The sequence below is a fragment of the Podarcis gaigeae genome, assembly GCF_964106915.1.
Source record: "Podarcis gaigeae genome assembly, chromosome: 6".
NCBI lineage: Eukaryota > Metazoa > Chordata > Lepidosauria > Squamata > Lacertidae > Podarcis > Podarcis gaigeae.
The window spans coordinates 37,510,860-37,524,693 of record NC_139682.1 but is presented as its reverse complement, the minus strand read 5'-3'; the positions used below and the strand labels follow the sequence as shown (position 1 = coordinate 37,524,693).

The window sequence follows — 13,834 nt, the reverse complement described above, 5'->3', positions numbered from 1 at the left end:
TCTGCTTAAATTTCCTCAACAAAGGAGAGAGCCCAGCTCCTCCTGGGACACTGTTAGGGAGTTTCATTTCCGTGCCATCTCCACCTGTTGGCTCTAGTCCTGCCACCTGACACAGCTGACCTCTGGAGTTCCCATCCCAAGTCATGGAGATCACAGCTTGCCTTATCCACACCACCTGCTCCCTTTGTCGCTTGTCACTCTCGAGAAGGCATGCTTGTTGACTTTCACCCTTACATGTGACCATGTTCCTCCTAGAGAGCCCTAGCTGTTGCAGAAGAAGACTGTGCCCTCTGGAAAGAACACTACAACACATTAAACGAAGACTGGAGCCAGCTGACTGACAAGCACATTGAACTGGAAAACAATCTTCATGTCCTGGAGAACAAACTTCAGGTAGCTTCCTTGTCCTTCTGTCAGACCACCTTCCCTTGCACAGCAGCAAGTCTGGCAATCAGTTCTCAAAGTCAGAATTTAAAATGGGAATAATAGTGGCTAACATCACAGGATTCTTGAGAGGGTGAATCATGGCCAGAGAATGAACAAATTGTCGCTGAGAAATGCACATTCCCCACAGCCTGCTGGGGACTATGCATGTTGACTGGAGAATGTACAAAATTCACTGCAGATATGCATATTTCCCAGGGCCTGTTGATAGCATGCGTAATGAACGGAGACTGTACAAATTTCAGTTGATACATGGTTTTTTTAAAAAAAAAATTAATACTGGAAAATATAATCTACATATAAAACAATATGTACATTTCTGAAGACCTGTTGGCGACCATGTATAATGACTGGGAAAGGTGCACAATTCTCTATTCACAGGCAGATTATGTGCTTGAGGCCTGAATATGTGCAATGGATAGTTGTTATACACATTTACTGCTCAACCTATATTACCCCTGTCCTGCCCTTTTAATGCCCATGCACCTCTCAGGACAGCTTACAACCATTAAAAATCACAATACAATATTAAAACAATAATAAAAATACATAAAATATGCAGCATTAAGAGCAACAGAGATCACTGGTAAAAATAGCCTCAGATAATACTTAACAACAGGGCATTTTTTTCTAGAAAAAGAGGTGCAGGAACTTGTTGACCTTTTTTTTTTAGAGAGAACGTCCACCACAGCCACAGCAGCCTAGAGAGGTGTGTTCAAGCTGGAAAAAAGCCCTGCTTAGTAGGCAAAAGCATCACACAAAACCAAAAAATTAATCACCATCCTAAAACAACAACTAGAGAAGGGGCCATCTGCATTTTATGGTATTCCAAAGTGTCAGTGCAGCAGTCCCTGAAAAGGTCTTATCTCTTGTTGTCATCAGCCATACCCATATCCTAGTTGCGACACAGAGAATGGCCTCTCCTTCTCATCTTATGGAGCAGACAGGATGAAGGATGGGAGACAATGATCCTTTAAGCATCCTGGGCCCATGTTAGACCTCATCCTGAATGTGATGGTCTAGTTCACAGCTGCTGTGCTGAGAATAGTGACTCATTATGCCAGTACGGGAGGCCAGTTCGGGGCTTCTGTTGCTGCGCTTGCACCACACCATCCCCCCACTTGCCACCTTGTTCCTTTTCCCATCTCCCTCCTGGTGAGCAGCAACTGCTCACCTGCTAGAATGTCAGGTAAGTGCCTCCACCTCACCACGCCACAATAATTCCTACAAGCCTTTCTCTAGTTATTTCTTTGCTAACCAGTTCCTTGTTATTGCGGCTGTTTGCTACCTGCAGTGGTCCGACAAGCAGAACTTTCAGCTGCACCAAGCCTTGCAGAGCTCTGAGACTGAACGTGCCCAGCTCTATTCCAGAATTAATAATCTGCAGGAAGACTACAAGGTCACAATTGAGTGTCTCAGTGTAGTGGAAGGTAAGACATTTGTAGAGGAAACAGGAGATTGGATGCTGACTGATCTGGGTCTTAGGCAGAGCAGGAAAATGAAAAGTTACAGGTTTCCAAAAATAAATAAATACATGACTCTTAGAACTAACCTGCTGTTTTGAGCATAGTGTCAACTGTTAGGTTTCAGTCAGTTATTTTTAGGGGGAAGAAGGTGATTCAAATGTTGGTGAGAAACAAGTGACACAGCCCTTATTTACAGCTGTACCTCCTCTGAATGGGCAGAGTAGATTGCTTGTCTGAAAGATGACTCTAATGTCTAACTTGGAAGCTAGACTTGAGGATACTTCTTACCAAAAGTGCTAGCTTTCTACATGCTGGGATAGAGATGTTTGTGAGCAAGCAATTCTCTGTATGCATTCAGTCATATGGACGATTGTACTGCATACCTCCCTGAACATGTGGGTATTTATTTTTGTTTCGAATATGCATATACAGCCTGCCATGTAAAATATATTCAGGCAATGTACAAGAAGTCAAAGTCAGGTCACTTCCTCAGGAAAAAATAACTTTTGGGGAAACGTGGATCCTATTTCTGTTTGTGCTGGGAGCTGCTTGAGGAATACCAAACAAGGTATGTAATGTGTAGATCTGTTTTCCCCATCTGAGCAGCGGCAATAACACATTTTTGATTCCTATTGTTTCAGTAAAAGCAAAACATTTACAAATTGCAAAACCACAGTGTAGTGCTGACTCCTCAATTTCAGTGGGCTAAAGCATGAGTCCCACCTGAATACAACTCTCACCTGTGGTGGCAAATACTGCTGTTTTGGAAAAGGAAAAGCCCTGCATGGAGTCAACTGTGTTGTTCCTGAATGGTTTTGTTAATTTCAGGCAAGCTGCGAAGTGAAGAAAGAGATAAGCTACAGCTGGAGGCAACAATTAAACATTTGCACAGTAAGTAAATCATAGCGATCCAAAGAAATTGACAGTGAACATGCAGGACCACAAAGAGATTCACACATTGTGCTTCATGGTATAATAGCCCTATTTAAAATCCCTCTGGGTATAATTTATTTGGTTCCTATAAAAGTGTAAATATTTGAGAGTACAGAGATAATTACTGTATACTTCAATTTTTACAGCTGTTTTCCTTTGCTACACTCACTTGTGGAGAGGGACAGGAAGAGGGTGTTGCCAGCTGTACATCTGAATGTGGCAATAGTTTTCTGATTATGTTTAATAATAGGTTGTGTCATTGAAAGAGTGCCCAGTAAGGGATGACATAATGAAGAATGCTTTGTGCAAGAGGATATGACCACAACTCCCATGTTGGCAAATAACATGTACTTCTCATGTACACCACACGGAGCATTTGAACATGTGGTGCACAGGCAGGAAAATGTTGTATACATTGATCTTTGCAAAAATAGCTGCAATTTGTGCTCCCACGTTAACTCCTACTTGCAAAGGAGCCAGCTGTCCCCAATCATAACTTGTGAAGTGCACACATTTGATGATTCAAACTACCAAAGATCAAGAGATTTTATTTAATTTCTCAGAACTCCATGGTTACTTGATTACGAAAAGAATGAAAGAGACAGCATTGCTCAGGTTTTCAACAGATTTACCCTTGGAGCAACTGATGAGCATCAGTCCCAAGTCAAGTCCAAAATACCTGCTGGCAGGATAAGGTGGCAAGTTATTTAAGGATGTGACCTAACCCACCATAATAAGTGCACAGGTTCTTTCAGTGTGTGCTGGTTCCCTGCTTGTCCTTTATACTAAGTAGGGGTTTTTGCAGCACCAGTACAGTCGATGCAGTCTGCAACTGTTTGCAGCACCTATGCAACTGTTTGAATTGTTCGTGAAGAACTGAATCGAGTGTTGGAGACAGGAAAGCAGTGTGGAAAGAGAGAAGCAATTGGTTCATGCAAACATTCTGCACTATGATCTGCTCTGGTTTCTTCCATTTGCAGATGGGATGCAGAATCAGTCCAGTTCATGAAGATGAGATGCAAAGAACTCATCTAAACTAGTAGTGGGACTTCTGGGCATCTGGGATTTTGTGACTGGTACTCTAAGAACCACTCCTCGCAGGATAGGACTGGATCTAGACTCTAGTTTTATGTGCGCTCTCAGATTAAGAATCACAAATAGAAGCATTACACATAGTGTGTATTGTTACTGGTCTGCAAAAGGCTGCTTGAAATATATATATATATGTTAGAAGTTTTCTCCTCTGTTGGCATGAAGCTGTATCTATTGGAGTAAGCTTTTATTGGAGCAAGCTTCTTGTACAATAAATGATTTTTGCTCAAACGTTGATGTCCACTTTGTTTTTGTTTTTCAAAGTAGTTTTTATTAAAGATTTTCTTGGGTTAGGTAAAGGTAAAGGGACCCCTAACCAGGTTAGGTCCAGTCACGGATGACTCTGGGGTTGCGGCACTCATCTTGCTTTACTAGCTGAGGGAGCCGGTGTACAGCTTCCGGGTCATGTGGCCAGCATGACTAAGCAGCTTCTGGCGAATCAGAGCAGTGCACAGAAATGCTGTTTACCTTCCTGCCAGAGCGGTACCTATTTATCTACTTGCACTTTGACGTGCTTTCGAACTGCTAGGTTGGCAGGAGCAGGGATCAAGCAACGGGAGCTCACCCTGTCGCGGGGATTCGAACCACTGACCTTCTGATTGGCAAGCTCTAGACTCAGTAGTTTTTTCTCCAGATCAGTTACATTCGATGTGAGACATTGTTTTATACAGTACAGTATAAGGTTTGGGGAGAGATGTCCAGCTTTGCTGATTTTTTATTTTTAAAAATTAAACTATGAAGTATAAACAGAGGAGAGCACACTGGTGCTGTGATGCCTGCTGAGATTCCCAGATAGCTCAGAGAATTGTGAAAGTATCCATTTTGTTCTGTAGCTAGCAGCTCTGGACTCAGCTCAGCCAGAACCAAACAGTCCAAAGACCACGAAGGGGGGAGAGAAAGCAGCCTGGAGGACCAGCTGCAAAAGAGGACATCCCAGCTTTCAGCTAAGGAAAAAGAGGTGAGGAAGTGACTCAAGCAGCTAATGAGATTAAAGGATCTCATTGGGAGATTAACTTCTATTTTCAAATGCCTTCCAATGCACATCTGAAAACTCTGGATGGCAACAGATACCTGCTATGTGTGCATCATTTCAGTGTGTATACCTGATAACCAGACAGCTGAAAACTCTTTAAAAAAAATACTAAAAATAAGCACATTGATTTGAAAGGCTTGCTTTCAGCCACTTTTTCTCATTGGTTGCATCTGCATTCAGACGTTAACACTGAATGAGTGTTCTATCCAATCTGCAGGACTTCCCCCAGCCTATAGCCCAAACTTGGCCCCCAGGCCTTAGTTTTCCTGTCCCCATTTGAACTGGACATGGTAGTGACAAACCTGTGTTACATCACTGTAGTACTCAATGCCAGAGTAGGCCCATTGAAGTTAATGGAATGATTAACATCAGTTTATTTCTTTGGAGCTACTTAGAGTATAACTTAGTTGAATGCAACCCATGGTGGTGGCCTTCTGGGTTTATCAGCGAAAGAGGCACTCGGGTATTGAGTAAGAACCTTCCCTCTGCTTGCTGCTCCCTGCCTCCACTGCCTTTCTCCCAGCCAGACTCACCTGTAGTTGGAAAGCACTGGGAGTATGCAGACTACATGGATTGTGCTGCAGGTACACGAGGATTTAACACACTTTACCTCCATCCTCCTTTTGCTCTTGTGACTGGATACCCCAGATTTAAACATATTTAAATCTGCTGCACTCATGTCTAGTTTGGCTCTAAGCCAGTATTCGAAACTCCCATTGTTCTGGGCACACTTTGTGACAGGGAATTTCATTAGCACAAGCAGTTTCTGAGCTCTGGGTGCAGTACTGAGGCCAAGTTTTCAGATTAAAACTGCAGAGTGGAAAGAAAGGAGGACCTTTTTCTGCCTCCCCCCTGAAGCCTCATAAAAATATTAGCGGGGTGGACAAGGAAAGGACTAGACCATGTAAAAGATGAACATAATATTTTAGTTACAGATAGGTAGCCGTGTTGGTCTGCCATAGTCAAAACAAAAAAAATTCCTTCCAGTAGCACCTTAAAGACCAACTAAGTCAGTTCTTGGTATGAACTTTCGTGTGCATGCACACTTCTTCAGATACTGGTATCTGAAGAAGTGTGCATGCACACGAAAGCTCATACCAAGAACTGACTTAGTTGGTCTTTAAGGTGCTACTGGAAGGAATAATATTTTAGCTGCAGCTCATTCATTTTCAGCTTTGTATTCTTATAAAAAAGTGTGCCTAGACATTCCATTATTGTGCCCATAGCCTAGGTTTAAGGTGCCATTTAGCTCCTACCTTTTATATCTCAGTTTCTAACACTGCTCTAAGCAACATGCCGAAAGGTAAGGGAGACACAGGTAAGCCTGTTACCTGCATATCCGGAGTTTTGAAATGGTTTGCATTCCATAGTTCAAGGAAACAAAAAATATACAAGTTTACAATTTTTTTAAAAAGATTCTTAGAAGGACCTGTTCACAATTGTAAAATATTTTATTAGCAGTATAAATCTATGACACACAAAAGGTGGGAGTTTTAATTACAGGCTGTAGGCATATGAACCATGGACATTCTAGCCCTTGTTAGATTTTGATTGTTGGCAAATATTCCATATCCTGCTGGGAGTCATTCTCAACCGTCTTTAAATGTTCTGAACATTTTCTTCATGAGATCATTGCTTCCTTCTGGAACAGAGTATTTTCTGAGTACATGCAACTTGAGTGACAAGAGAGCAGAAGGGACATTTGAAAGGTGACTTAGATGCTTTTAGAGGTTATTGTTATTTCTGTGCTTTATAGAAATCATAGAATTGTAGAGTTGGAAGGGACCCTGAGGATCATCTAGTCTAACCCTGTGCAATACAGGAATATGCAGCTGTCCTATATGGGGATCAAACCTGCAACCTTGGTGTTAATAACACCACACTCTAACCAACTGAGCTATCCAGTGAAATGAATATTCATAGCAATGTTCCTATCAGAGCTCATCCTAATGACCCACATCCAGTGTGAGTTTTCTTTCTGTTTTGGAACAAGCATCCTCCTGGACGTGTATGGAACAGCAACCAAACAAAAAAAGCAGGCAAACATCTTATGTGTAGACTTATGTGTAGACAAATTGTGATTCCCTAGGACACGTCAGCTTGAAGAAAACAAATCGCTGCTGATTCATGTGACCATCTGTATTCATTTTGAAATCCTGCACACTGCATGCAAAAATATTGCCCAGGATGGCAGCTACATACTATTGACTAGCTGGTTGTGGACAGCCAGCAGATAACAGGTGGTTTGTTCAGGTGGCTCTCTGGTGCCTACTTTGAATGCTTGTATGAATTGGCTTTGAGAGCTAAAAACACAAAACAAGAGACAGACTCAGGCTATTAAAAATAAAGGCTTCACAATAACTAGAAACTCCAGATTTTTTCAAACCAAAGTTTCTACAAATAGATGCACATGCATGGTATTCTCCAATATTCTGAACTAAAGGTGATGTCAAAGGCACATGAACCATCTTCACAGGACATCACACCCAATTGCACTATGCATGTTCAAATATTAATGTAGAAACAGCAAACCCCACTGTTTGCTAGGCCTTGGAGTCAGGAGGAGAGACCGGATACCATTTCTTTCTTAGGGGAAACTGTATGAATAGCAGCTGACAATGAATACTTTTTGAAGACCATGGATTGAATCCCACAAAGCGATTGTGCAAATGGAAAGGTCTCTGCTCATGCAATGCAATGCAACGCAAACTCTCCCTCTCCCCTCTCCCTGCACACGGACCCCAAACTTGCTCTGGAGGGATGGGGAAGAAAACAGGCAGGTGTTTACAGGGGAAGGTTTACTTGTGGAAGTTGTTCTGCTTGTGCAATGGCTTTGTTGAATTCAACCCCCATGCCTGTTCATCAGGATAAGAAGACTTGTATCAATACACTTCATTCACAATAGCATTTATAGGAACTAGAATTCATTCAAGTTCAATGTCATTTTCTGGCATTACATGCTGCGTTTACCTTATTCATAGCCTGAAACAAGAAGGAAGTTTTTAGCCAATGGTGAAGGAAGCCCTAAATGTGCTGTGAAGTAAGGTGTGAGAGAAAGCCGGGTTTAGGACAGTAGAACTAACCACCCTGGTTCAGAATCAGGGATGCTCAAGGTGCCACCACACTAAACTTATTGGTAACTGCTGCCCTCAAAACCATTTGAAAAAACCAGAGTGAACAACCATACTAAACACATTTGCTTTCTTGCCCAGTGCATAGATCTCCGTTGTGAGCTAGAGATTCTGAGTGACGAGTACCGCAGCTGCCTTGCCAAGTTACAGCAGTGCCGAGATGAGATCAATCACCCTCAGAGCAAAAAGACCAAAGTAGGAATTCACTCTGAATGCCCCCTTTGTGCTACCTCATACTGTTGATATAGTCTGTTGATAGAGCGTGCCACGTCAGGCATGGGCGTAGTCAGGATTTTGGGGGGGGGGGCAGAACCTCAGTTAGCAACGTATTTTTATTTTTATTGATTTGGGAGGGCAGCTGCCCCCGCTCCCAGCTACACCCATGATGTCAGGTCAAAATGTGAGTCAGTGGTCTTAGATTTCAGCACAAACTCAAACAGTAACGCTAGGACAACCATCGTGGACCAGCAAGATACAGGAAACTGCAACTCTTTTAGGTTCACTAGAGTGGTGGGTTTTGGCAGTTCTTGTATTTTATTTATGATAAGTTCTGAATTAATCAGTCTTCAGCATCTATGCAGTGAGTCGCATTTGTTGTCTTTGCAAAGTGGGGGAAATATTCAACTCCCAAAAATTCGCTAATATCACCATTCCATGCAAATAGAACCACAGACTTTGTTGGAATAAAATACAAAAGGGAAGTGTAGGAGAGACGTAAGTGTAGCTGATTGAATAGAGGGAGGAATTACAGAGACACATTATACCCTAGTTTGTTTATCTTATTAGATTTCTCTCTTTTTTCCACCCACAGAGATGGCCGGATCATTGGATTCCTCTACTACTGGTAGTGATGGCAACAGCTGTAGTATCCTACTTAATAAATTTTGTACCCTGAGTACAACCTATCTTTAGTTTTGCTTATGTGTTTTTGCATTTGGGCATTCTGAGTTGTCTTCAGAGAGTGACTATTTTTGTATCAAACATGTTTTTAATTTCTTAAAGAATTTTGAACTTTGCTATCTCCTAAAGAAGTTTGTTGGACTGCTTGGCATTGTATGTTGCTTCATTTGGCTGTTGTATTATTTAAAAAAAAAAATTAAAGGCTACAATACAAAAAGTACAGTGCCTGTCTGATGCATAAACCCTCCAGAGGGTTTTGAATGGAAACATCACACAATTGTCCCATAGCTTTGGAAACCTCAAAACCCACAATCCAGCTATGTGCTGTCTGACCATGTAGGACAAGGCTGGGGAACCCATGCCCCATCAGATGTTATTGAACTACAACTTCCATCATCCTATACAGTCAAACCTAGGCTCTTGAACGCCTCCATTTTGGAATGTTTCGGCTCCCGAATACTGAAAACCCAGAAGTAAATGCTCCCGTTTTCTAACGTTTTTCGGAAGCCAAATATCTGACATGGCTTCCACTTGAGTGCAGGAAGCTCTTGCAACCAATCGGAAGCTGCGCCTCAATCGTTGGAACATTTCAGAAGCCAAACGGGCTGCCGGAACGGATTACATTCGACAACCGAGGTTTGACTGTACCAGTGGTCACACTGGCTGGGAGATGGAGTTCAACAGCTGAAGAACTGCAGCTTCCCCATCCCAGGCCTAGGAGTTGGGACTCGTACAAACAAAGAAACAAACAGCTGAAATATTTCTGCCTGGGGTTAACAAGGCTTCATTTTTTATTTTGCCAATTTAATCCTGATCCTCACAGAATTAAGACCAGACAGGCTGGTCTTCATTTTGAGAAGACTGAATGCAGGATGGCTTTCAAAATGAGGCTTTATATACCACCTTCTATAAATATGCTGAGCCTGGGTATAGACACCCACAGAAATTTGCAAGTGAGAGCCTCCTGTCAAGGAAGATGGGAGCTTTATTCCATCAATATCTGGCTACCCCTGACTCCAACAGAATATTGGCTACCCCTGACTCCAACAGAATAAGAGCTGCACCATTTCCCCACTTCCTTTTCTTAAGTAGTGAGTCACACTCCCCAAAATACTGCTCAAATATGGCGTGAGGAAAAATTGCTGCATTCCTCTGGATTGCATCCCACATTTACAAGGCCACTGCTGCCAGAGCAACGACTTCATTTGTAATACAAAGATCTGCAAAGTCTTTCTGAGCTTTAAAAGCATCCTTGAGATTTTCGCACCACGCGTCAAGGCCTATTTTCATGACGGGATACAAGAGTTCTGGGATGCTGAAGGAGTAAAAGCGTACTCTAAAATCGTTGCTTATCTTACAGAATGTGGCTTGGACAGTGAACACCCTCAGTGGGGTCAGAGAAAGGCAATTGTCAAAGCTCTTCTGAACAGGGAAACTGTAAGCAGCAGGATAGCCCAGCAAGACACCAAAGAGAGTGCATAGATTCCACTTTGAGCAAAAGACCGCACTGGAGGAAAGCATCTGAGATGTGTCTGCTGCCTGGGCTTTAATATGATTGAGTATCTCCGACAGATGGACTTTGATGAGACCCACGTCTTCCAGATCACAAAGGCTAGGGCATGTCCTGGAAGCAGAAACGTCAACAAAGGGGATGTTGTCCTTAAGCAAGATTGTCTCCAACCACAGCAGCATCAGCCCCAAGTTGACAATCAGAACATTTTCAGCTATGCTCAGAATGTGTAGCCGGCATCCAAGCGGATTGATGGTCTGAAGCTGCTGAACGTAGCTTAGGATCTGAGAAGTCCCAGCAGAATTGTAATCGTACAGGAAAGCTGGCTTCAAGCCAGCGGCTACAGCCAGTATCTCGCCAGCGAGGTTCAAGGAGGCTGAGCGGGATAAGACTTTCTTCTTCCCGATTCTCAGGTGTTGGCGGGCTGCAGCGATGAGGAGTTGAGGGAAGGGCTCGGCCATTCTTAACCCTGTGGGTTGACTTCCTAGACTGGGTTTGCTTAGGGAACTGAATCACCTCATTGCCATCAGGCCTTTAACCATCAGATGCTTCAACCTGGCTCTAGGAATAAAAATCACAGCAATCAATATAGCTAAAGTAACAACAACCAGTGCACTTTTTATCTTTAGGAAGATAGAACTGTCTTGATGAAACTATGGTAGAACTCAGGCTTCATGAACATGTGGCCTCATTTAAGCCACAGTAGTTGCATCTTGGAAGTGGAAAACGGGTATTACAAAAATGAAAATGGATCAATCAGCCTTGCTGTAACAAGGGCTATAAAAGGGATTGAGGACTAAACCACATCTGCAGGCTCTCTGCACCACTTCAGCACCAAAGACTAGCAAAACAGCCCACCTTCCAACAACCAATAAAAATATTCACCACTTCATCCTAAGATCAACCACTTAGACAGGCATCTCACCATTAAAACCTGAATTGTCTAGGTTCACTTTCCCTGCAAAAAAATGTGTGGTGGCGCCTGAAAGACCAACAAGCTTTCCTAGAGCAGAGCCTACTTCATTAAACGTTAAATATTAACCTCCGTCTGCGTGTATTATATATGCATGTGACACAGACAGAAGGAAGGGAGGGTAGAGACTCTTGTTAATATGAGGTCAGGAGTCTCAGCGATGGAAGAGATAAGCATGCCACATCCACTATTGTTAGCTATTCAAGAGTTGATAAGGGGAAACAATTAAATTAGTACACATAACATATATAAACAGGACAGGGCACATGAACTTCCATTTGTTTTTTTAACTAGATCTTTTAACTTTACAGTGGTACCTCGGGGTACATACGCTTCAGGTTACATACGCTTCAGGTTACACACTCCGCTAACCCAGAAATAGTGCTTCAGGTTAAGAACTTTGCTTCAGGATGAGAACAGAAATAGTGCTTTGGCGGCGCGGCAGCAGCAGTAGGCCCCATTAGCTTCAGGTTAAGAACGGTGCTTCAGGTTAAGAACGGACCTCTGGAATGAATTAAGTACTTAACCCGAGGTACTATTGTACTGCCATTCATATGAGGATCATAGGGTGGTATCAATGCACAAAAGCACATAGTAACAAAAACAATACCCCCTGCCACACACACAGTTCAACAGGCCATAGATTGTTTAGTTAGCCAAAGGCCTGCGAGAAGAGCAATGTTTTTGCTTAGCACCTAAAGTTATGTAACTATGGCACCAGATGAACCTCCTAGGGGAGAGCATTCTGCAAGTAGGAAGCCTCTTCTCTTGCTGCCACCCTCCAGGCATTTCATGGGGGACGCTACGAAGAAGGGCCTCAGATGATCACAGGGTCTGGGTCGGTTCATGTTTGTAATTCTGAAACACTTAAATGAATAGTGTTTTTACAGGCCGGATAGCTCAGTCGCTGGAGCATGAGTCTCTTAATCTCCAGGTCATGGGTTCGAGCCCCGCACTGGGTTAAAGATTCCTGCATTGCAGGGAGTTGGACTAGATTGTTTAGGGAAGTTTTTAATGTTTGGTGTTTTATCGTGTTATATTATGTTGAGAGCCACCCAGAGCAGCTGTGGCAAGCCAGCAGATGGACAGCATACAAATATTCATCATCATCATCATCATCATCATCATCATTATTATTAAAGTATATGACCCTTGTGGTCCCTTCCAATTCTACAGTTCTAATGCCCTATTATATTCTAATTTTTAAAGTTACCTGGGAGGAGAAGCTGCAGCTAGATTGAGGCATGCCCTAGCAGCAGCCAAATTGCAATGCTTGTGCATTAAGCCAAAGCATTTTATTAGACCCAACGCCTTTCAGAATTAAGCAGCCCCTTCTTGGGGTTGAACTCGCCAGCAATCTCCAAAGATAAAACTTCTGTAGCAAAGGAGAAAAGCTGCAAGAATTCGAAGTCGCGATCACGCCTGAAGGTAATTTCTTAATTCTGAAATTCGGGGCTCTTATCAGAACGTGCTCTTAGCCCTGCTTCCCCGCCCGGTATCCCCTTCCCGCTAGGTGGGAGTGTGCATATGTGAATGCGTGTGTTGATGAAGCATCCGGCTATGCGTGTTATCTGCACAGGGATGCTGCATCTCCTTCTGTTCCCTGAGCAACCGGGGTCGGAGTTCAGGTGCACAGGAGGCTCCTCTACCGGAACATGAAGCGACGCCGGCCAGCCGGCCAACTGCTTCTCCCGAGCTCCCGCCTCTCCGCCCTCTGCACGCGCCTCACTCACCTCTCGCCCCGTTCCAGCCCGAGCATGCGCCCTGCCGGGCGAGCGGGCGGCGTTTCCGCTTCCCTCGCCTGAGCGGAGGAGGCGGACGCTGAGTTCGCAGCAAGGGGCACCGTCCGCGTAGGCAGCGGCTCTTAAAGAGGCAGCATCCGGCGGGTCGACGCGCTGCCGGGGCATGTGCAGAGCGCCGGTCTCGCGGACCTGCCCGGGTCGAGTCCGGCGGCAAGCAGGAGACGCCCAGCTGTGCAGATCCGGCCAGTCGGGAGTTAGGAGAAACCAAGGGGCAGGCTCCACCTGCGAAGGTTAGCCCGGGGCGTGCGAGTCGCTCTCCCTGGATGGGAACCGTGGCCTCCGAAGTGTTACTGGACTGCAACTCCCATCATCCTGGGCGTGGCTGGGGATCATGGGAATCGGAGTCTGGCAGTAACTGCGGTAGAGGACTGGTTTTCTCACCGCTGCAACAAGCCCTTTTTATGGCTGCTGCAAGTTCCACTAGAACTGCTTAGGGACATGCTGATCTTCTTCATCGCCTTGGTGTCTACGAAATGAAACGTTATCTACCTTTTGCGTTTCTTTGGTATAGGGCAGAGAGGAGGCTCTCAGGTTCCTGCATGGTTTCTCT

General features: G+C 43.9%; 2 protein-coding genes and 1 long non-coding RNA gene across 11 annotated transcripts in view; 1 reads left to right on the top strand and 2 right to left on the bottom strand.

The window, feature by feature from the left end:
• TRAF3IP3 (TRAF3 interacting protein 3) overlaps positions 1-9,216 on the top strand; it is a 38,872-nt gene extending 29,656 nt beyond the window's left edge. For 7 of the 8 annotated variants that reach the window (XM_083745542.1, XM_083745540.1, XM_083745538.1 and 4 more), the window contains exons 11-16: positions 256-393; positions 1,739-1,874; positions 2,739-2,801; positions 4,769-4,893; positions 8,181-8,294; positions 8,911-9,216. In XM_083745542.1, the coding sequence (XP_083601668.1) occupies positions 256-393; positions 1,739-1,874; positions 2,739-2,801; positions 4,769-4,893; positions 8,181-8,294; positions 8,911-8,994 (660 nt within the window). In that variant the 3' untranslated portion in view covers positions 8,995-9,216. Of the gene's footprint in view, positions 1-255; positions 394-1,738; positions 1,875-2,738; positions 2,802-3,823; positions 4,167-4,768; positions 4,894-8,180; positions 8,295-8,910 lie in introns of those variants that run through there. The other variant, XM_083745545.1, reaches the window with a different exon arrangement.
• LOC310847663 lies at positions 8,611-9,784 on the bottom strand. Its single transcript, XR_014565952.1, has 2 exons — positions 9,460-9,784; positions 8,611-9,427 (listed from the first exon to the last, which is right to left on the bottom strand). It is a non-coding gene; the product is annotated as an uncharacterized lncRNA (long non-coding RNA).
• A 66-nt stretch (positions 9,785-9,850) lies between these two features.
• On the bottom strand, positions 9,851-13,506 carry LOC310847633 (UPF0739 protein C1orf74 homolog). 2 transcript variants are annotated; one of them, XM_083745640.1, is made up of 2 exons: positions 13,216-13,506; positions 9,851-11,070 (listed from the first exon to the last, which is right to left on the bottom strand). In XM_083745640.1, exon 2 carries the CDS (start codon positions 10,968-10,970, stop codon positions 10,170-10,172), a length of 801 nt encoding a protein of 266 aa, XP_083601766.1. In that variant the 5' UTR covers positions 10,971-11,070; positions 13,216-13,506; the 3' UTR covers positions 9,851-10,169. The 2 variants fall into 2 exon arrangements, with proteins under 2 accessions (XP_083601766.1, XP_083601767.1); XM_083745641.1 differs by lacking the exon at positions 13,216-13,506 and adding an exon at positions 13,132-13,182.
• Positions 13,507-13,834: the final 328 nt, after the last annotated feature.